At 40.7% G+C, this 21,481-nt stretch overlaps 1 protein-coding gene across 1 annotated transcript; it reads right to left on the bottom strand.

The window, feature by feature from the left end:
* Nucleotides 1–1,059: 1,059 nt before the first annotated feature.
* TENT5D (terminal nucleotidyltransferase 5D) lies at nt 1,060–21,208 on the bottom strand. Its single transcript, XM_090061114.1, has 3 exons — nt 21,080–21,208; nt 13,543–13,665; nt 1,060–6,650 (listed from the first exon to the last, which is right to left on the bottom strand). The coding sequence occupies exon 3, from the start codon at nt 6,629–6,631 to the stop codon at nt 5,456–5,458; it is 1,176 nt and encodes a 391-aa protein (XP_089917240.1). The 5' UTR covers nt 6,632–6,650; nt 13,543–13,665; nt 21,080–21,208; the 3' UTR covers nt 1,060–5,455.
* Between the last annotated feature and the right edge of the window lie 273 nt (nt 21,209–21,481).

Below are 21,481 nucleotides of genomic sequence, written 5' to 3'. Positions count from 1 at the left end.
AAGTACTGTTTATTGTTGCCCTGGATTTGTTATAGGATATGACCAAGGGAAATTGCCTCACATTTTAGAATTTAAAAAAATATTTTAGTAGGAGTCCAGCATATGTTGTAGACTGCTCAGAAATTGGACAGAGTTTTTGTGAGAGGCCAATATAAACGCAGAGACCTAATCCTACACACCTTACAGAAAAACTCATGAATTCTCTCACAGCTTCCAGTGGGATTTTAATTAAGTAAAAATTTAGGACATGAATAAAGGGAATAAATAAAATAAATACAAGATTAAAGAAAAATAAGGTTAAATTTAAAAAGTAAAGTATGTGCTTTTCTTTTCTCAAGAATGCATATTGTATGTTGTAATGTCCAATGAAGTCATGAGGAATTAAATAAGGATTGCTTCTCTGTCAGCACAGATTTAAGTGTCTTGGATAAATATGTAGTAAGGCATATGTAAATAGGTATTCACAGTAGGTATGGTCTCAATCCAAACATATCTGAAGTCAAATACATTACCCATTTAAGTATGTATTTTGATACATGTATCATTTACCCAATAGACAATCACATCTGGAATAGACTGTCGCCGGAGGTGGTTCAAGCAACTACTTTGAACACCTTCAAGAGAAATTTGGACGTTTATCTTGCTGGGATCCTATAACCCCAGCTGACTTCCTGCCCCTGGGGCAGGGGGCTGGACTCAATGATCTTCCGAGGTCCCTTCCAGCCCTAATGTCTATGAAATCTATTAAATCTGTATTAGATAAATATTTATTTAGATACTTAAAATATGAATTGTTGACCTAAGATGTTTTGCATGAATAGTATAAGGGTTGTTATAATTTATCATAATTATCATACTTTAAGACCAACTCATTTTGCATGTGGAATTCCTTTAAATAACTATTAATTTTGACTGTGGATCAATGGCAAAATTCAATTTATGGTTTACTGATTTAACTAGCCATACTATCCTCTTTAATTGTTCCTGCTACTATAACATGCCAATCTGCCAGTCATGCATCTACAGCATGTGGTCATCATGTTAAGAACAGCATTTTAACAAATAACAAATATATTTGAAGTAAACCAGGCATCTGGAATAACAAGAAGGTTATTTTAATGATTTTTCCCCAAGTACCCAAAGGCACTAGTCAACACTGTGGACTAATGACCTACAAATTTGTCTGGTTAATACAAAGTATTAGCATTACAATATTCTTCAACAACTTCAGATGGCACATTAAGTAAAATACTTCCTTATCATAACAGATGTATTCCTGAATATTCATAATTTTTAATAGAAAAACACACCAAACGGGAGAGGATAGGTAGGATTTCTTGCAATACTGAACTGCCTAAACTTCTTTTGCTGTCCTTCCAAAAATATTTCTAATTACAAACATAATTTCCAATTCATCACTTTGCTATGCCAGTTTCATGTTGGTATGACTCCACTGACATCAGTAGAGCTGCAAAGGTATAAAACTGGAGTAACTCTATGGTAAACCAGATCTATCAGTTTTACTTTTTATACATTTGTAGGATCAGTGTAACACAATAGACAATATAACATCATGACAGAGGACAGTTTCACACCTTGGTTATCCATTGCAAAAACCTCGTAATGTATTGAGTATAAAGCTCACAAATTACAATTGAAACAAAATACCAGAAAGAATATGCTTCAAATGGACCTTTTACAATATAACACAAAATTCAAATGACATTTTTAAGAAAGCACTTGAAACTTTTACACTTACATCCTGACAACATTAGATTACTTTAAACTGTAAACTTTGAGAAGTTTTGAATATGATTAAATAAAATCAGCATTACATTTCCCAGTTGTTATAATTATTAAACAGATTGTAACAACAAGTTAATAATGTAAACATGAAGCTCAAGATACTGGTACCGAAAAAAGTCTCAGAATTAATTCTTTGTAGAGATTTATATTTGCACATAGTAAAATAGATAAGGACTGGAGAAGAGGTTACAGTATCGTATCTTACATGTTGATGTCAATGTTTTTCAAGCAGCAGTATACATATATGTATATATCACATCCCTGTCTCTAATATTAATTTACAGAATCAGTACTGTCTTTAAAAATCTCCAGGTTTGATACTGCTGCTAATTATTTATATGATCTATTCAATGAAACATTTTAAAAGTTGTATTTTTAATTGTTTGTGTATGTATATATAATGTGTGTGTATGTGTGTGTGTATCAAATCATTACCCCCCAATAGCCTTCAAAATTGAATGACTACCTCTACCTAAGAAATACAAGACCTTTTTAATAAATTAAAAGGGTTTATTTATACCTGAGACATTTTTGCATATTGATGTCTTTTATATATTTACCTGTAGGTACTATAAATATGTCCTTTATGTTCCCTTACAATCAAATCCAAAGCCCACTTAAGCCAACTAGATTCATTCCAGTAACTTCAGTGACTTCTGGATCCATCCCTCATTGTCTAACCTGGATTTAAACAGAGATGTGTCAAGTACTTTAAAAAATCCAGAAAAGAAAAGAAAATCTGAGCAGTTGCTGTATGATAGCATGAGTTAGTTTATACATACCTGCAGCTATTTCACCATTAGCTGTACTTTTTAACAAGGACTTCTTCACTAGCCAAATAGCCATGATAGTCCTACTACAGAAATGTTGCATTATGATACTACTACTTGTTAGTATAAACTGATAACATTCTTAAATGTTTCTCCAGTTACTGATGTGTTGGATGTGAAGGGGATGTAAGAAAACCCTCCATCTTTACGGATCTGTGTTTTGATTCTTTAGGTCATCAAATTTCTCTACAAAATTCCCATCACAGCTAAGGAAGCTTTACATTTTTTTTTTGGTTTCAATTAGTATAAAATCACCATATCAGTACCCCCAAACCTGTATCATTTATAACTGTGGGATAGGGATTTTCAGAAGAACCCTGCTCCCACTGACATTCCATGAGATTTGCCCAACTGTCCAGCTAAGGCTTCTTTGAAAATTAGTTGTGCATAACTTTAATAAATAGTCTCATGGAAGTCAATGAGATTGCAGATGGGCTGAAAATTAAGTACAAGCATAAGTACCAGAAGAGTCATAGTATAAATGGCATTATGGAACAGTATACAGCACTATTCCTTTTGGTGAAAAGCAGATGAAAATCACAAGTTCTATTGTTAGAAATTTACTGCGCTGTGTATGTGGACCACTATTTTACTAGTGGAATTTTTTTGGAAGTGCTTCAGTTCCATACAGCAATACAGTAACATAGAAATTAAAATTGCCTATTTTATTAAATACAATTGACGCAAGTGGTAAGATCATAATCATTGAAAATTGAACTAAATGTGCCCTGAGACATGCAATTGGACATATTTGATAAATCAATAAAAAAAGATAATGTATTCATGAAAGACATTGCACTGTTCATTTGCCTCCAAGTGGATTATTGCACCCTTATTCCTCTTACAATCATTTCATGTACATCATTCCATAGTATGGAGTAGTTTTATATTGCACTACATTATACTGAAAGGAATTTACTCAAGAGGGAAAAGTCAACAAAACAGTCTTACAAACAGTTTTTTAATCTACTGGCGAGATCATATGTGGGCCTCAGTAAAGTTACTTTCATTGGCAAGCAGATAATTACAGACCATAGTTCTTAGAAATATAAATTTGGAAATGTATGATTTAATGTACCAATACATACATTAACTCAAACCTTTTTTTTTCAAACTGCACATATTTCTAAAACTGGAGAGTTGTTTTTATTCAAATAAAATGTAGTCAATACTTTGGTCTGCATAACATGATGTAAAATGATGCATCACTTTATCATTAGCTCTAAGGATAAGCAAGTGACATACGAAGCGTCAGAACTAACAATACCTCTTGCTGCATTTTTCAACTGGCTTACAGCTTATATTTTGAAACAGAATCTACTCTAATTATGTTTTTTATTAGGGAGCTTTTCCAATATCTGCTCCTTGCATTGTAGTCAATTGCTGAACTTGGCTTGTTTCAATGGGAGTAGGATTGTGATTCTGACACATTGAAGTGAATGGTACATTTCCATCGACTTCAGTGCTGCAGGATTGGACCACTTTTTAAGAGAAGAGGATATTTTGTAAGCCAGAGGTGGAGTTCCAGCCACAATATTTCACGTACCCTTGTTTCTATTTCAGGAGCTATCTAGCATGACATATTCTAAAATACATTACACTTTTCATGGAACAACTGGCACAGGGAGGCACTTAAGTGACATGTTTGAAACTTATCTTTGGTAAACACACTCAAAAAATGAGATCATGAGAGAGATTTTGATTTGCTACTATTGTATGTGCACAGACGTCTAAGCATATACAGGACACTTCTAGTATAAAATAGTATATCAAATGCCCCTGCTAAGAACATGGTTTTAAAATCACTTAAAAATCACACAGTCCCTTTTTTTTCCTGATTACCATTTGGTATTCGTTTACCTTACTTTATTTCTGGTCACTATTAAATATCTACGGAAAGAAAACATCCACATGCAGAATAGTCACCTTCTCCCTCATGATTTTGGCTTACTTTTCATGACTAATTGAGCAGAATGACTAAATCACCTGCTTAAGCAACTTCTATTGTCTGGAATTCAAACCAAGAAGCCAGCCTTGCATTCCTTGGCTACCCGTATCTCTCAATGAAATCAGGGGGAATTTGGGGTGGACCCATACTGTAGAATTGGGCTATGGTGTTAATTAATCTTGTTAGGTGTTGAGCAGCACACAGGTGAGGAAATTATCCTCAAGTACTAATCTCTTTAATGGGAGTTGAGAGTTGTTTGGCATCTTGCTGGCTTGCACCCAAAAAGCAGAATTTAACCTATTGGGGTATTTAACAAAGTCAGTTGACCAGTGCAAATTTCAAAATGCACTGCGACTCCAACTGTATTTGAGTTGGGTACAGCTGACAAATTTGGTCCAGTTTGTTTACTATATCTGTAATGCCAATGTTTTTTAAATCTGTTAACTTCAAAATCAGGTCTTTCTACTGAACAACCTTAAATACCTTTTAGCATATTTTTCCAATTACACTGTTTAAATTATATGAAAGAATTCTTTAGAACCACTGTCTATAGTACTTTATAAAATTAGAACTGTTTATATCTCTCACTTTTTGGCTCAAAGGAATGTAAAACTCAGTCACAGAGTATTTCTGTTTTAGGAAAATATGAAGAGCATCATGAATTTGTAGAATAGTGGCTAGCAATTTTACATGTACATAACTTATCTGATGCCTTGTGTAACGATGATTTTAAGTACTGACTGATCAAGACTGTTGGCAATCTGCGAGAAAGTCCTAAAATCAAAAGTGATTGTAAAACTTGCTTTAACGAGGCCTTTATTGTGGAAAGTATTGGAAGGGGATGGGTGTGCAGTGAGAGGTTAATGTTTTTCTAAACCATGCCACTTTGCATTTGTATGTGAAATGGGTATGGCTGGTAGATGACAGGTGGCTGTCCATGAGCAATGTAGTAATTACTGAAGTTTCTATCACTGATATATGGAGCAGGCTGATAGTAGCATGTAACATTGGCTGCATTTGGGATGATATTTTGTTCTCCTAGTACTTTTAAAGCCAGAATTGTAATCATGTTCAGAGTTTGTCTTCGTTCATGTCCCATGAGACATACTGTACTCTCATTTACAACTCCACGCAGAGTCATCAGGTAGTCATATTTGCTCTTTTCTTCCCCAATGAAGTGGTTGCGCAGGTATGACTCAATTTTCCTTTGCTGCTCAGCCACATCAGGAAAATCAATGAAGAATCTGGAACACATGTAACGTTCCAATGATTTGATTTCAGCCTCATCCGCTGGCTTAAAATCACGAACCAGGAGATTGCTGTATTTCAGAAGGCCTCCACCTCTGATTTCCTCAGGGTTCCTCGTGGAAATAAGTTTGTATTTTAAATGGTCCATTGCCTCTCTGAAGTCACCATACATGCTCTCTGCAATAACAGTAGGATGCGAGTCTTCTGTCAATTCACAGTCTGTGTCACTGTAAACATTTAATATGGAATCCAGGATAATTTGAAAAGAGTCCACGCTAAATTCAAACTGTCGTCTGAGCGAGTTTACAAATTTTAGTTCTACATTTTTGCCACTGTTGTTTGACAATGATATAAGGCTCCAGCGATCATGATCAGTGGAGACTTTGACCATCTTCTGCACATATGCATCCTTCATAGTCTGAGCAGTGATTTTTTCTTTATTGACACATTTTGGTAAAAAGTCCAGTAGGCAATTCAGAACAGCCTCCTTAACAACCTGAAATTCATGTTCACTTGGAAGTTCAACACCAAAAATGATATCTAAATCCTTGTAGCTAGTTCCCTTTTGTTTTACAAGGATGTGGCTAGCTGTTGAACCATTCAGGCGGATGTCTCTAACACTGATTTCCTTCTCAATCAGTTGTTCCTTTACAACATGAATAATATCCTTTGGTTTTACTTCTAGTGTTGGAAAATTTCCTCTTCCATGAATAGGTATCACTTCAGTTAGTACTTGATCCAATATTCTAATCTGATCCCAATTGAGGTTACTGAATCTGGAATCTAAGCCCTCAGTCATCGTGAAGTCAGTTGGTTAACTAAGAAAAAGAAAATAGTTAAGAGGAAAATGTTAGGATCTACTCAAACATTAGAAAGCCTGACATTTTCATACAAACTGACAAATACATCATAGCTATAGAAGGCAAATTTAGGTACAATGACAAATTAATGCATTTTACATGGAACTGTAACATGAGCTGGATATCTGACTAAACCACTGTAATTTCTTATCAAGCAATTTTAATTTATTCATGCTTTAATCCTACCAGGCAACAATTTATTATTGTATAGAGAGACAAAAGACATTTAAAGTCAATTTAGTAAGCCATACATGATTCAGTGCAAAACCACTCGAGATTAGCTGTGCAAGCTTCCCAGTTGTTACAGTTAAATTCAATAGTTTTTCAACCTTCAGAATTAAATATTTAAGTTCAGACCTTTCAGTCTTGCAGCCAAATCTCCCATTGTGTTCACTGGGATTTAAATATGTAGAACAGCTGGAGGGTCAGGAAATGATATAAGAACAACAGAAACAAAGCATCATATTGATCTTGATCTTTAACGTTTCTAGTACACCTATCACTTTGGTCTCTGAATGCCATCTAGGTATGCAGAGCATCTAATATTTTTCTTTGTCATTTAAGAGCTGGATACCTAAGAGTCTGTCAAATTGTTTTCATCCCATCTCTGAAGCAAAATCTCTCTCTTCTGCCTAACCTAACAACAAGGTTTAGTCTTCAGGGATTGTGATAAACCTATGTCTGTTTACAATGAAGTTTGGCTCCCATGAAGTAAAAACTAGTCAGAAGTGCCTTGTTTCACTCCCACTACATGCGACTAGAAAATTGATATAAAAGGTATTGGGTAAAATTCTGGCTTTAGCACACCTGCATCTAAACTTCTGCCTTTACCACGTCACATTTAGCAGGCAATTCAGCCATAATGTAGATTAATTGTTTTAATATTATAATCAGAAAAAACTGCAAAGGCCAAAATGTTGGGCTTACAATATTGCTAACTGAACATGTGCAAAACATTATTTTCATGAAGCTTCATAATGGATTTATGTAATTAAATGCTCTAATTTTGTAATTTTAAGTATGTACACTATGAGTGTAATTAAAAACAATTATACAATTAGGTAATTAGGTGTAATTACAGTAATTGCATAAGTCGCTAAGAATTGCATTCAAGAAGTTACACAAAGTGAAAAAAAATCACAATCTAGCATTGGTCTCCATTGTGTAAGGAAAGAAGAACTAACTTAATATTACTTATTACTAATCTTTATTGTTGGTATTGAATGAAAAATGCTGTCCAAATTTCTAAACACTTTTCCCAGAATCTGTTCATGTTCTTTAGTTATGATTCTCTCCTTACCTGCCTAAGCTTCCTCAACTCCTGCATTGCAGGGGATCACCACATACAGGTTTCCTTCACTTTGTGTGGGTTCTGTATGTGTGAATTTGCTCTTATGCAATGACCTTTTTTATATAAAAAATGTATTATATGCGAGGTAAATTCACTGTTATGTGATCGGTGTGGTGAAAGCCCACAGTCAGCTGCTTTGTGCTGTGTATTGTGGGGGTGATGCGCACCCAAATATAGTCTCCTGTGTGGATCTGTGCTCCTCACTTGTACTCTGCAACACGTGTTTCTGTAGTTGCCATCCCATTATGATAGTGCTCTGTGCTTGTATGTACTGTTGGTGAGTACCAAAATTGTCTTGTAAAAGGGGTAGAAATGACTCCGGATTCAGTACGGTGGACGTCTTGGAACACATTCCTATTTGTTACATTGTAAAGTGGGTTCCCTTTATGTGAATTCAACTTATGTACTGTTTTCCAGGAAGGCATGTACAGCATAAAGCAAGGCAAACCTGTCTTAAGGAGTTTCATTGCTGAATCCTATCATAAAGTTTTCCATCACTCTTCTATAAGTCCCATCACAACAGATACTTTGATTTGTTGACTTTTCAATTAAGTTTGGTGCTTGGTTTCTGTAACTTATAGTGCTGAATGTGAAGCTAAGTTGAAAGGCTGTTTCTTGCTCTGAATGGCTGGGTAATGAAAGCAGTGATTATGAAAATGCAAGGGCCTTCTTTTTCAGCTCAAGAAGGGAAAAAGTCTTTAGTTAAAGTCTCTTGGAGACTAACAGAAATGTTCAGGAGTGAGCATTCCTCTGGATATGAGAGGCTGTTATTTAGACATCTGATAGATACCGTTTTAGACACGTATGGTACTAAAAATTGGGCTTTGTTAATTGAAAGGGGTTTATTTTCCTATATTAGCCTTATGATTTTTCCCCTTCCTTATTTTACATGAGTTCAAGTCTTATTTTTAAAATATACTTTCCTTGGTTTTGTGTATTAGCTTGTAGAAGTTTCAGTGGAACTAAAGATACTCTTATTTTGAAATTCTTCCTCAAATTGTGTATAAAGAGTGAGGGAGGATTTTTCATGTGATTGCACTTGAAATGTGCTGTTACAACACTACAGAAGGATCAGGAGAACAGCCCCTAATATACCTGAATACCTGTGCAAAGACAAAATGGGTGTTGTTTTGTGACAGTATTATTTGTTTCTTATCTTCTGTAAAGTAAAATACAAAATTCCCTTGTCACAATGCCTTTCCAGTTAGGATTCCTGTTGTTTTATTAAAAAGGTGCATTAAGTTGCTAAAGGCTTAGAATAAAAAGTCTAGTATTCAGTGGCAGACAGGAAGAATTGAAAGATTAATTATGAAAGATTTTGGAAAACAAAAAGTCTGGTCCACTTTTGGGTCTGCTGGGGAGCATGTGGGGGGTGGGGGGAGCCCTCGTATTCCCCAGCTGGGTCCCCCTGTGGCCAATCATGAAGCCAGGGCAATGCAGGAAGGCCTCCTACATGCTCCCCAGCAGACCCAGAAGTGGGCCAGAAGTACTTCTGGTCCACTTCCGGGTTCACCACTGAGCACATGGAGGGCACCCCCAAGCTCCTGTGGGATGCTCCATCTGCCCCACCATAGCAGTGTTCACATGCATGTGGAGAACCCTCCACACTCCCGTGGGATGCTCCATGTGCCCCAGCATCACAGCCATCATGAGCCCCGCCTGCTTACTCAAAGTATGTAGAAAAAACTTTTAAAGCTGTGTCTATGTCTGAATTGCTGATTATCTGAATCAGCATCAAATCTTCAGATTTGAATTCAGCGGAATCAAATCAGGGACAGTGATCCAAATCAACTAATCAAATCACTGTCCCTGAATTGGACCAATTCAAATCGAATTGGCCTGCTTCACACGCCCCTATTGCCCCTCACTCCTGACCCACAGCCCCCCAGACTTGCTGGTGCCTCACTCTTGACCCACAGATCCCCCCACCCCTGCTGATGCCCCTCACTCCCCATCCACAGCATCCCAACAACCTAACCCTGCCAGAGGGGGATCCCAGCTGCCAGATATACAGGGCCAGGGACCTGTGTCTGTAGCCCCCTGCTTCCTGCAGCATCACTTGACCCCAGCTGCTGCCCGTGAGAGGTGGTGGAAGCTGCCTCAGTGGAGCAGAGCCTAACTCCCCCTCCCCCACAGGCAGCACAGCCAGAGCATAGCCCATTGGGGGGCAGGTGTGGGTGACCCACTGTAGCTGCAGGTTCCTCCCCATTGACCTCCCACCAGGACTTTTTCAGCCCAGCAGTCAAGACCCAGTGCTTCAGGGCACAGTGGGGCAAAGTGGAACAATGAAACTCAGTGAGCTGCGAGCAAAACACTGCCATGGCGAAGTGCACTCTGCCTGCCCAGCAGCAGCAGAAGTGCCAATGTGGAGTTGTGCCCCTTGCTGCTGCTGGGTAGGCAGAGGGAGCCTCATCATGGTGACTTGGGGCTCATGGCGATGGCACCAAACTTCCCCACCCGGCCCTGCTCTGCCCTTCCATGCCAGGTTCCACTTGCTCAGTTGCAGAGGCCCCAGGGGGAGGGCAACAGAGCTGGGAGCCTGAGCCCACAGCAGGCAGCCTGCCTCTGCCCTGCACATAAATCTGGAGGGATGTGTCCCTCACTCCCCCCCAGAAGTGTGCACAGAGATAAGAAGCCAACTCCCCTCCCCCCCAGATGAGCCACACGCAGCCCCATCCCATCCCTGCCCAGGCCCTGCAGCTGCACATTCCTGCCCTAGGCCCCAAGTCCCACATACAAACAGGCTGGGCAGCAGCCCCAGCCCTGACCAACTCCCTCCATCACTATGAGGGCCTCAATCCCCTTCTCCCCTGACTTACCCACAGGGAGCTCTGGGAGCTGCTCTCCAGGCTGCCTGGTGGCCATGTACCTGTGTGAGCAAGCATATGCACATGGTGCCCCCTGCCTGATTGCCCTTCTCCTTCTCCTGCTCCCCCCAGCCCCTTGCAGGCTGGAACTCTGCCAGCCTGCAAAAGGAAACCCACCATTTCCAACAGCTTCTTCTCCTTTAAAAAAGAAAATCTGGGGTTTTCTCCTTAAAATGAGAAAATCCATGTTTTTCTCCTTAAAATGAGAAAATCTGCATTTTACCACATTTTTCCATTACAAACAGAAAACCCAGATCCCTGAAAAGCTGAAGAAAAGTGGATGCTTTATTAACAGTGGGTTGGCTTCACACGTGCAATGGAGGATATAGGTCAGTGCGTTTTAAGTCATCTAATTATCAGGAGTCAATTCCATTGAAATTCAATATACCTCTATATTTGGAAATGACTATGCTTTAACAGAAGATGAATTTCCCAAAGTGTTTTATGTACAATTCAGTAGGATTCTGGCAAAGATTCAGTGTACTGGCTAATTGAAACTAGTGATGAGTTATCCCAGGCTAGAGACAGACATTCAAAAAGCCTGAGCCTGAATTGATAAATCTTTGCAGATTAGTCTAACCTGCAAAGCTTGAACCAATTTGGAGGTAGACAGACATTCTCTTTTCATTCCAGATATGCAGGCACATGCCTGCAGTGGCTCAGGCTAGAAGCTGGTGGGCACTAGAGCAGCCCTCCCTTCGCTTCCGCAGGCTGTGCTGACGGGGTGTGGCCAGACCCCTCAGGATGCTCTTATTACCCCAACCCTACCCCACCCTAAACAGCCCAGCAGAGAATATTAATAATGCCTAATTCAGTGTTTATCAACCCATTAAGAAAACAAAGTCTCTCTCCATTAACTAATGGAACTCTTCTTAAACAGCTTTTCCAAGGAAGAACATTAAGTTACCATTAGTTCCAAAAAGCCTGTCTGCCCCATAGCACAGACCATAGTCAGTGTGTGGTCTGCTAGCTAATGCTGAGGTGTCTGCATTAAAGCAGAATGGAGGGAAGAATAATCCCTGCTTAGGAGAGAGAAGCCAGGCAGATGCTCTGTGCCTGCAAGCCCTTCCAGAGCTTCAGCCAGGGAGCAGAGGGGAGGGGCCAGCCCTGCTGTGGAGCAGAGAGCCCCTCCCAGAACACAGAGCATGCTGGGAGAGTCTGATTTATCTTAAAGCACCAAGGGGTCTGGGACAGACATTGCATAAACCAGTTTGACCCAGATCAGTTAAGTCTGATACTACATTCAACCAAGTTTATCTCAAACTGGTTTCAGCCATTTTCAAAGTGTTTTATGTGCATTAAACATCTGTCCAGTTACAGGCTTAAATCAGTTTCTGATCACTTACACTGGTTTATGTGTAATGTCTGTCCCCCTAACCCCGGTGACCGGTTAACCAGGTTTTGCTGTACTCTGCATATTCATCAGCTTTGTAAACTGCAACCACCACTGGTCCTCTAAGCAGAAATAGCAAATATCCAAGGATTTCTGTTCACAGTTCTAGTGTGCAAGAAAGAAGTTTAAGCAGTGTAGGGGCAAAGGGCACCTGAATTAAGAAAATATTCTGACCAGTTAGAAAGATCTTGGTTTTCAAGATGTTTCCCATTAAGCTAAGGTTTAATGCATACAGTTCAGCGATTATTTATTTACTCTGTTAACCTGAGCTAATGCTTGATTTGCCATGAGTTTTCAGTACAGTTACCATCTAGTTACCTTGAAATAACAAATTGTAACTCTGGCCCATATGTTCTTTTGTGAGAAAAGACTGCCTGCAATGTGTGCAAATAAATCTAAGCAGAAAGCAAATGGTTTGGACTCTCCTAGCGCATGTCATCCCTCAGGACAGAACAAGTAAGTATTCAAAGAAAAGCAGGGTCATGGTCAGAGAAAACATGTTATGTCTTTTCCCCCAGCTAAACCAAAGCCATGGAGAAAAAGCAGCATTGTCACAAACTAACCACACATCAGTTTTCAGAACTGGGAAATATGCAAGCAGCCATAATATTCCATCATGCACAGTTGTGGATTTGAGAAAGAAACCCAAAAGTATAAAATATTAGCATAATTTTTAGCCTCTATCAAAACAGATGAACTGGTAGCTTTAAGAGGGGTAGGATGCAGAGGAGTTAATAATTAAGCAGCTGGCTTTATATGTGCAGTACTGCACATAATTCATCATAGAGCCCATTCTTTTTGCCCTCTATATCTTTCCACTAAGTTTCAGAATATACCATGTTTCAGATGCTTGTGGAGCCATCACATGGGCAACCACTTTTCAGGCCCATATATTGTAGGATATTATACCAAGCAATCTCCTTCATGTAACACATGAAGTTTTGCTATTTATCTTTTTTCCATATCAATACAGGCAATGCACAAAACAGAATACTCCATGTCAATAACAAGGCTCTCACAATACTTCATTTTGCAAAATAACATCCAGGGCTCTAAAAGATTGTTATAAATGTTAAAAAATAGAGTGAAGTGCACAATATTTGATCTACTTTTGACTGTTGCCATTTGTATTAATTTACTACATTTTGCAAAGAAAAATGCTTTTACTCTTGAATGGATACTACAGCTCACTAATTCCTAAATTATATTTCCAGGGAGAATAAAAAAATATAGACTTACCGTGGTAGGACTGTTGCCAAGCATGTATTTCAGTAGAGTTAACAAGATGACTCACTGGTTCTTTTGGTAAGAATATGAATTGTCATCTTGTCACTGATACAAACATGCACCTCCCAGAGAAAGCTGCAGGAAAAAACCAAACAATTACATTCTTTTTTGAGATAAATGTTAACTACCAGTCACCTGCTGTACATAATAAATCATACATTATGGCTTGGCACTGCTGCAGTCATGACAATAGCCTTTTTAGTCATGAATGATAAGGTGAGAGCTATGAATGGGAAGACAGCAGTACTTAAAAACAATCTTGGCTTCAAGTCATAGTCTTCTGCCAATGTACTTGGAAGATGTTAATGTCTTGCTATATCTTTAAGGGCTTAAAGAATTTTTAATACTTTGAGATAAGTAAATTAACAAGAATGTAGTAGAATTGTGCAAGAGAAAAATTAGAATAAGAACCCAGCAAAAATTAAATATTAAATTTACATAAATGCAAAGATGGTCTTGCACTTTCCAAAACCTTCTTGCTTTAGCAAATTAGGCAATTCTCGAAGTAATTTATGAGAATTATAAATTATGCTAAGAGTGTATAAATTGAATGGGTCTTTGACTATCTATGCATAAATTATAGGGATTTTTTTTTATTAATATTACACACATATGTTGTCACAACAATCTTCATTTCTATGCCATATTCAGTTCAAGGCCTGCTGACAATCAGAAAAGCTATTTTCATCTTCCCTCTAGCATTAAACTACCCAATGTGTGGCAATTCTAAAAGCAAGGACCCTTAAAGCATCACAAGCAGGGGCCCATATTTATTCATAACCGCAGAATTTACTCTTTGCTGCAGAACTGCATTCCACAGTCTCTTTCTTTATGTTTCAACTATTTATGTTTCTGGTCTTTGTGGTTGCAGGTATAAGCTTGAAAATCAGTGTCTGATATCTACATACAGTGAGTCTGCAGAGTTCCTAAAACAGCTCTGTGAGGTGTGAACTGTTTTATTCATTTCCATTATGGCCTTGTGACTTTTTCCAAAATGCCACAGGATTCACATTTTTGTAGCAAAATATTCCATTTTTCTACAGCCAGGAGCCTGATATTGTATTTGCTGTCTCTGCCCTGCCAGGACCTGTCTGCAGCTGTCTTTTGCTTAGCTCTTCACAATGAACAGCTAATTGGATTACAGCGCATGCTCCCTGCATTGTTCTGTGGAACCAAGCAGCAGGGGTTCAGGAGCCAGTGTTGAAGTCCATTTTGCAACCAGAGAATGGAGGAAGAGTGTTTAGGCTGGGAGTGGCTGAGGCCTGGGGAACCTTCTAGGTGAGATGCAGCTCGAAAGGGTTCTGTGGATGCTTTGGCAGGAAAAAGAGGTTCTGGAGCTCCAAAGTTTGAAAATGATGTCAAATCATTTGGAGAGCATAGAAAGTAAAATAAAATAAAAATGTTTAAGTAATTAGTCTTAAACCAAAAAATCATAAGTTTTACATTGTGTGGGGGGTTTTTTAACAGTGTAGCTGTGTATGTTTGTGAGGATGGGGGATGATGGATATTAAGTATCTCATGGTGATGGAATAAATTAACATGGCAACATTAATGGTTTGTCCTTGTAACATTTAGGGAATTCGTATTTTTTCTAGGAAAAAATACCTATTAGGATGTAGCATGCTCATAAAACAGCATTTGAGACTGATTAAATGCTTCAGCTGCTCTTTGGACATTAATCTCAGTGGTTGTGTTTTGTTGATTCAGAATTTACAGAGAAAGATAGTTTTAAATAAAACATGAATTTAAAACCTCTTATGGTTTATATTTTTATTTCTTAAGAGAATATTTTGGCTGTTACTATTTGGGAATAGAAATATATGTCTATTAGAGCAAATTCCAGTCATATATTGGTGCTGTTACATATAATGACTGATAGTGGGGGACAGACCTTTTTGGCAGACATACCGCAAATTAGCCTGCAGCCTCCCCAAGGCCCATTCCAATCACCTTCCCCTACCCAATCTACTACTCTGCTTTCTGCTCCCCGCCCTGCACTCCCTGTCTGATCTACTGCTCTGCTTTCTGCTTCCTGTCCTATCTGCTGCTATGTTGCCTGTCCCCTCCCTGATTTGCTGTGTGCCACACACCAAGGCTGATCATGCCACTTGTGGCATTCATAAAGCTGGTTGGCTACCCCTGCTCTAGGACATGGGTTGTATTAGTAATGCTCTACCTATGACTCACACAGATTTTCAAAAGCAGCTGCTGTTTTGAGATATCTCCATTTCTGGTTGTCTGATTTGAGACATTTTGGGGCTGATATTCAGAACTGCTGTGCACTAGCAGCAGTTGGGCACTTCAGAACTTCAGGCCCAAAACTTGCAGCATCTCAAAATCAGTGACCCCTTCTGAAAATGCTGCATTTTACTTTTCTATCCCTGTTTCTAAATGAAATCTATTATTATTTATCACTGTATTTATTTATTTTAATGGAAGGTCAAACTTACCCTTTCATCTAAGCCTCCATGACTCAACTTTAAAATCAAACATGAAAAATCCCCATCATTATGGCTGAACTGCAGAAAGAACAGGCAAGCTAAAGACTGAAACAATCCTCTTTTTCTATCTTTTATTATCCTCATACTTATCTCTGTTTTTTGGGTTCATGCAGAAAAAAGAGGAGCTTCATAGTGTACTATGAAGGTCATTGAATGTGGGCTATTTCAGATCAAGGATGGAGGGAGTTATAAAGTCAGGGGGCACCTACTGAGAACACCCTGCCAGCTGCTCATTTATTCTAGCTTGAGTGTCTATGCTGATCACAAACTTCGGCAGGATGGCTCAAAGAGACAAACAGCCACCCACATAGTTTGGTATTATGCAGTGAAAGTACCATGGCTTGAACTGGCTTGCAGTTATAGTTCCATTTTTTGAGATTATATTACATCACATAAGGTGAACTGAATTGGATAGATTTTGTGCTTGCATAACTGAACTCTGATGAATACCTGTGTGCTGTAGGAGGTTGTATCTCATGATTCAGTAAGTAGTAGTCTTTTTCCTGAATAAGGAGTGAACTAATAAGTCAGATTCTGTTAGGATGTATGCTTCCTTTGGAAGCTTCTCCTTTGGCTGGGATCTAAAGTTAAGGATACACCTGCTTGCTATCCCTAAAAATTTCTTGATGTTATTTGTAAGAGTGGTGTTTTTTAAATGGGTAGCTCTGGCTAACTTCCAGTTTAGGAAATGTTGTACTGTACTCTATTTAATTTTTAGTGGTGTGAAAACTAGCCTTATTGAACATGTTTGTGGGTTAACTGGGCTAAGCATTCAGTATGTATAAGTAGGTGCCTGGTGCTTTGAGTTGGGGGTATTAAAGGCAGCCAAAAGCTACTGTCTCATGTGCCACTGGCTACAGAAGCTGGTGCACTTTTAACAACATTAGCCTATTGGGCCACTTTGTCTGAAGTAAGCTCTGAGCTTTTATGTCAAAGACTTGCATAATTGATTACATACAACTGAGATGTTTGTTCATGAATGACTTTTCCTTCAATCTGTAATAATATTAAGCTACTATTAAGTAGTGATTTTTAAAAATTCAAAGTTAAAATCAGTATTCCAATGACTGAAAAATATACTAATGAACTTTCATTTTTGGGATATATTTATTTTATTTTATAAAATAAATGTTGGGCTATTTTATTTTATACTTATTTTATGAGCTACATGGGGAAATGTATGAAATATTTACTAATTTAAGTACCAGCTTAGTAAGAGTCTTAATTTTCTTCAGGAAGACTTAGGGTTCCTCTAGAGCAGGGGTGGCCAACCTGCCACAAGTGGCACGGGTAGCCCTTGTGTGTGACAGACCAAGTAGGGGGCAGGCAGCACAGCTATGGACAGTGCAGGAAGCAATGGAGTAGGTCAGGGCACAAAGCAGAGCATCAGATTGATCCAGGATCACATGGCAGAAGGCAGAGCAGCAGAGGAAGGAGACTGGAGCGGTACTCAGACGATTGGAAACTTATTTGTGGTGCACTTGCCAAAAAGGTTAGTCCCCATTGATCTAGAGCACTTCCGCAAACATAGTTTTTATGTAATTAAAGAGATTTCCTTCAGAATTTGACCAAATATGTTTTGGATCCTGTGATAAAGTAAGCTGCTTTATTTCACTTAAGATGTATTAGTAAGAAAGTGACCTCAGTATTGCTATTGTTCATATTGAAAGTAGAATGAAATGTCACTGCCGGTATTGCCACACAGTTGAAAGAAAGTAAAACAATGATGAAGCAAGGCAAAGTGTGAGACCTAGCACAGATGTCTGTATTCATGGCTTTCCCATTGCCATCAATAATGCATGTCAAATGGCATGTGGTTAATGACACTAACTGCTAAGATGGCTTTAGTCAAACTTTCGATCACCCAAAGCTGTGAAAAGAGATTTATCACCATGGCATTTGGATATCAAAAAACTAAATGTTGCCAGACACATAAAGATATAGAAAAAGGGAATTAATGAGAAGATCAGTACACACAGACAAAAACAATGCCTGATATGGAGCTCTACAGTGTTGCATGGAAAAAAAAGACCATCCGTTTGTTGGTATTTGCTGGAGACCATGGCACTAGCAGCAAATCCTAATGTATCAGTGGAACACAATTATCCTGATATTTAAATATGCAGACATCTTCATTTTACAGTTGTGACTACGTTCTCATGTTATATGCTACAACATTCTAATTTTGTACATCAGTAGCTCATGTGTAAATTGCTGATATCCTGTGCTAGTGCTGGTCCTTGGCCTAGTTTTCTTTGTAGTTATGGACCCACACAGGCTAAAGAAGAGAAGTCAGTTAAGTGCTGAGTATGAACAGTGGGGCAGTATGATCTGTAAAAGGATAGATTTTTATTTTCTGAACCCAAGAAAATAAATTATATACTGGCTTAGACCCATGCCACTTTTTTGATGTCAGAGAGATTGCCTAATTGTAAAGTAACAGAATTTCACCATACTTAGACAAATTCCACTCTCACTTTTACTGTGTGGATTTCGATGAAACCAGGTATGTCAGGTTGCACCTGGTGTAATTGCTAAAGTTGTCCATATGTAGTTCCAGATTTTGTAAATGCTCAGTGAGCTTGGTGCTGTACCATTAAAATCCATGCAGGTTATTTTACTGATTTCAGTGGAAGCAATATCCAGCCCCATATGCAGTACTCCCAGTGAAATTAATGAGAGTTCCACACAGACAAGGATGTCTAGACCAAACACTGGAATTGTTTTAGGAGAAAACAGAAACAAAAAAATTATAGTACTAGCATTCATTTGCCACAAGTCCAATCCTGTAATCATGATATAGACGTTGACTCTGCAAAAGTCAACAAGAGAGGGGTTTTATTTTCAAGTGAAAGCTACGAAAATAGGTCAGGTCTTTTTTGTTACCATGTGTTATAGAAATATGCCTGAAATTCATGTTCTCTAAAAGTCACATAGCTGCTGAATTGTTTGCCTTCTGTGTACATTACATTTAAAGGGCAAACTTTTAAACACCCTGAAACTGGACTCACAAAGGGACCTAATTGGGCCACCCTTTTGTGTGCTGGGTATTACTGACTTCTGCAAATAGTACCAATGGAATCACTGGGATATGCAAAGAAAGGGGCTATTCAACATAAACTAATAGTGGAGTATGGCACACAGTATTTGTCAGTTCTCTTAACACACAGCACCTCCTTTTACCCAAATACTGAAAGGCCCATGAGCCCAAATTCATCCCCCAGTTGCATTAGGCCAACTTCGTTTATTGCAGGCCAATAAGTATAGCTAAGGAAAGAATTGGACTGTCTGCTCAGAGATTTACAAGCTGGTGATGGATTTACACCACTTTACCTGAAGGCAGAGTATAGGTGATAAGGGAATTAAGCCTTATTGTGGATCAGGTTTAGACAATCATCTAAACCATCTACTTTGAATGCTCTTTCCTTACAAAAAACCCCCAACTTTAATATGATTGCTCATGTATTTTAATCCACTTTACCCCCCCTTGTGCCTGGTCCTTAAAGTACCTGAGGCCAATACAGTTACAAGTTAGAGGTGTAGGTGTTTATGCTTTTAGTGCTGGAAGTGCTAGGGTCAGCTCTGAATTATAATTACAGCATATACAGTACTTACATCATGTTGCATGACTTACATTACTAAGAGACAGTGGGACACATGCATTCTAAGGTTGTTTTCAGGTACACAGCTGAGCAAAGATGGTTGGTAAGTTATACCAGTCCACAACTCTCTGTGCAGCTTTTGGAGACCCATGTTTCTCCAAGGCCCAATTCCTTTTCCTGCTGTCGGAGGTTCTGTACTAACTCCTTACCTATTTTGGTTCAGACTCTGTGTGCACTCCACACATTTTGGTAGCTATCCAGACCTAGGAGGTGTGGTAGGAGTCCCAATCTAGTTCTAAAGTTTAGGGAGAAGGACAGTTTAAACAGTGGACAGGGAAGTCCACTATCAACTCTTTCAGTTATTCCTCAACATTTGCTTTTAACAGTAATCCGCCTCCCTACTGACATCCTTACCAGTCCTTTCCAAACCAGGCATTGCAAGGACTATCCCTGGGCATAAAACACACAGGCAGCATCATGAATATCCCTGGTTAGTCAGCCATGTTCTTCTGGATGCAATAATTAATACGTTTAGTTGAGAAATTTTCAGTGGTTTGAAAACTGTACTAGAGAGAGACGTGGGTGGGGCAGAGAAGGGGCTGTGAAGAAACGATACAGTCTTTTTTTCCTCTCCTTTCCTCGTCGACAAGTTGTTTGGGAGCCAGTGCTGATTTCCAGAAATGCCTCGGTTGTTTGCAAGTCATCACTAAAGGATGCGCTGCCCGTTATCTGCCCATCGACAGGCTCCAGTCACTTGGGAGAGCCCGTGTCTGGAAAGGCCTGCCGTGCTCGGGCTCCCCCGGACAGGACTTGTCACTTCAACTGTTTGCGGCTCGGTTTCGGCGGCGGCTGATTTGTCCTCGGAGCCACGTGGCCCCGTTTTACTCCCCGGCAGGAGGAAGGAGAGCGAGCGAGCGCCCGGGGAGAAGCGCTCCTTCGCCCTCGAACGCCCCAAACTCCCGGGCACTTGTGCCGGCGCCCGCCCGGCCCAGCGCCGCCCTTCCCGGCCGGGCCGGCTCACGTGCGGGGGAGGTTCTCGGGGGTCCCCCGAGCAGCGGCTCTCCCGCCGCGGCGCCCGCCAGCGGGCACAGGCCGAGCCGTCCGGCACGGCCCCGAGCGCAGCGAGGGCAGGCGCCGGGGCGTCCCGCGGGCCGCGAAGCATGTCCCGGGGCGGCGGGGACCCCGAGCCGGGGCCGGCCGGGCTGTGCGAGCGCTTGCCGGGCGGCGCCGCCCGGGTCCTGGCGTCACAGTGAAGTTGGTGCCAAGTGCAGCCGCCCCCGCCCCCGCCCCCGCCCAGCCGCGCCGAGCCGAGCCGAGCCGCGCCGCGCCGAGCGGGGCACAGGCGGCCCCGTGGCGCTGCCCCCCGCCCCGCGCGGCCGCACTCACCGCCGGGCTGGCGCGGGCGCCGCCTCCTCCCTGCCCTGCGGGCGGGCGACGGGCGCGGAGGGTGTCTCGGAGCCGCAGGCAGCCGCCAGTGCCCCCGAGCCGCGGAGCCGGGGCGGCCGCTGCTGTCCGCGGCCAGGCGGGTGCTGAAATGGTCCCTCCCCGCGCCTCCCCCGCCAGCCCTTGTAGCGTAAACCCGTGGCCATGGCAACGCGGCGTCACACCGCTTAAGGTGGTGCCGCGCCCGCCCCGGGCTCCCGCGCCCGCCAGGCTGGGGCGACCCGCGCTCGGCACCGAGGGGAAGCAGCCCTTCCCCCGGGAGCCCGCTGCTCCCCCGACGTCTCCCTCAGCCGTAGCGGGCTCCCTTCCCTCCAGCGCCCTCGTGCCAGCCCGCAGCTGCCTCCT

The sequence above is a fragment of the Crocodylus siamensis genome, chromosome 8 (genome assembly GCF_052110815.1).
Source record: "Crocodylus siamensis isolate JL-2025a chromosome 8, ASM5211081v1, whole genome shotgun sequence".
Taxonomy (NCBI): Eukaryota; Metazoa; Chordata; order Crocodylia; family Crocodylidae; genus Crocodylus; species Crocodylus siamensis.
Note: the sequence above shows the minus strand (reverse complement) of the source record. Positions and strands in the feature narration are given on the sequence as shown.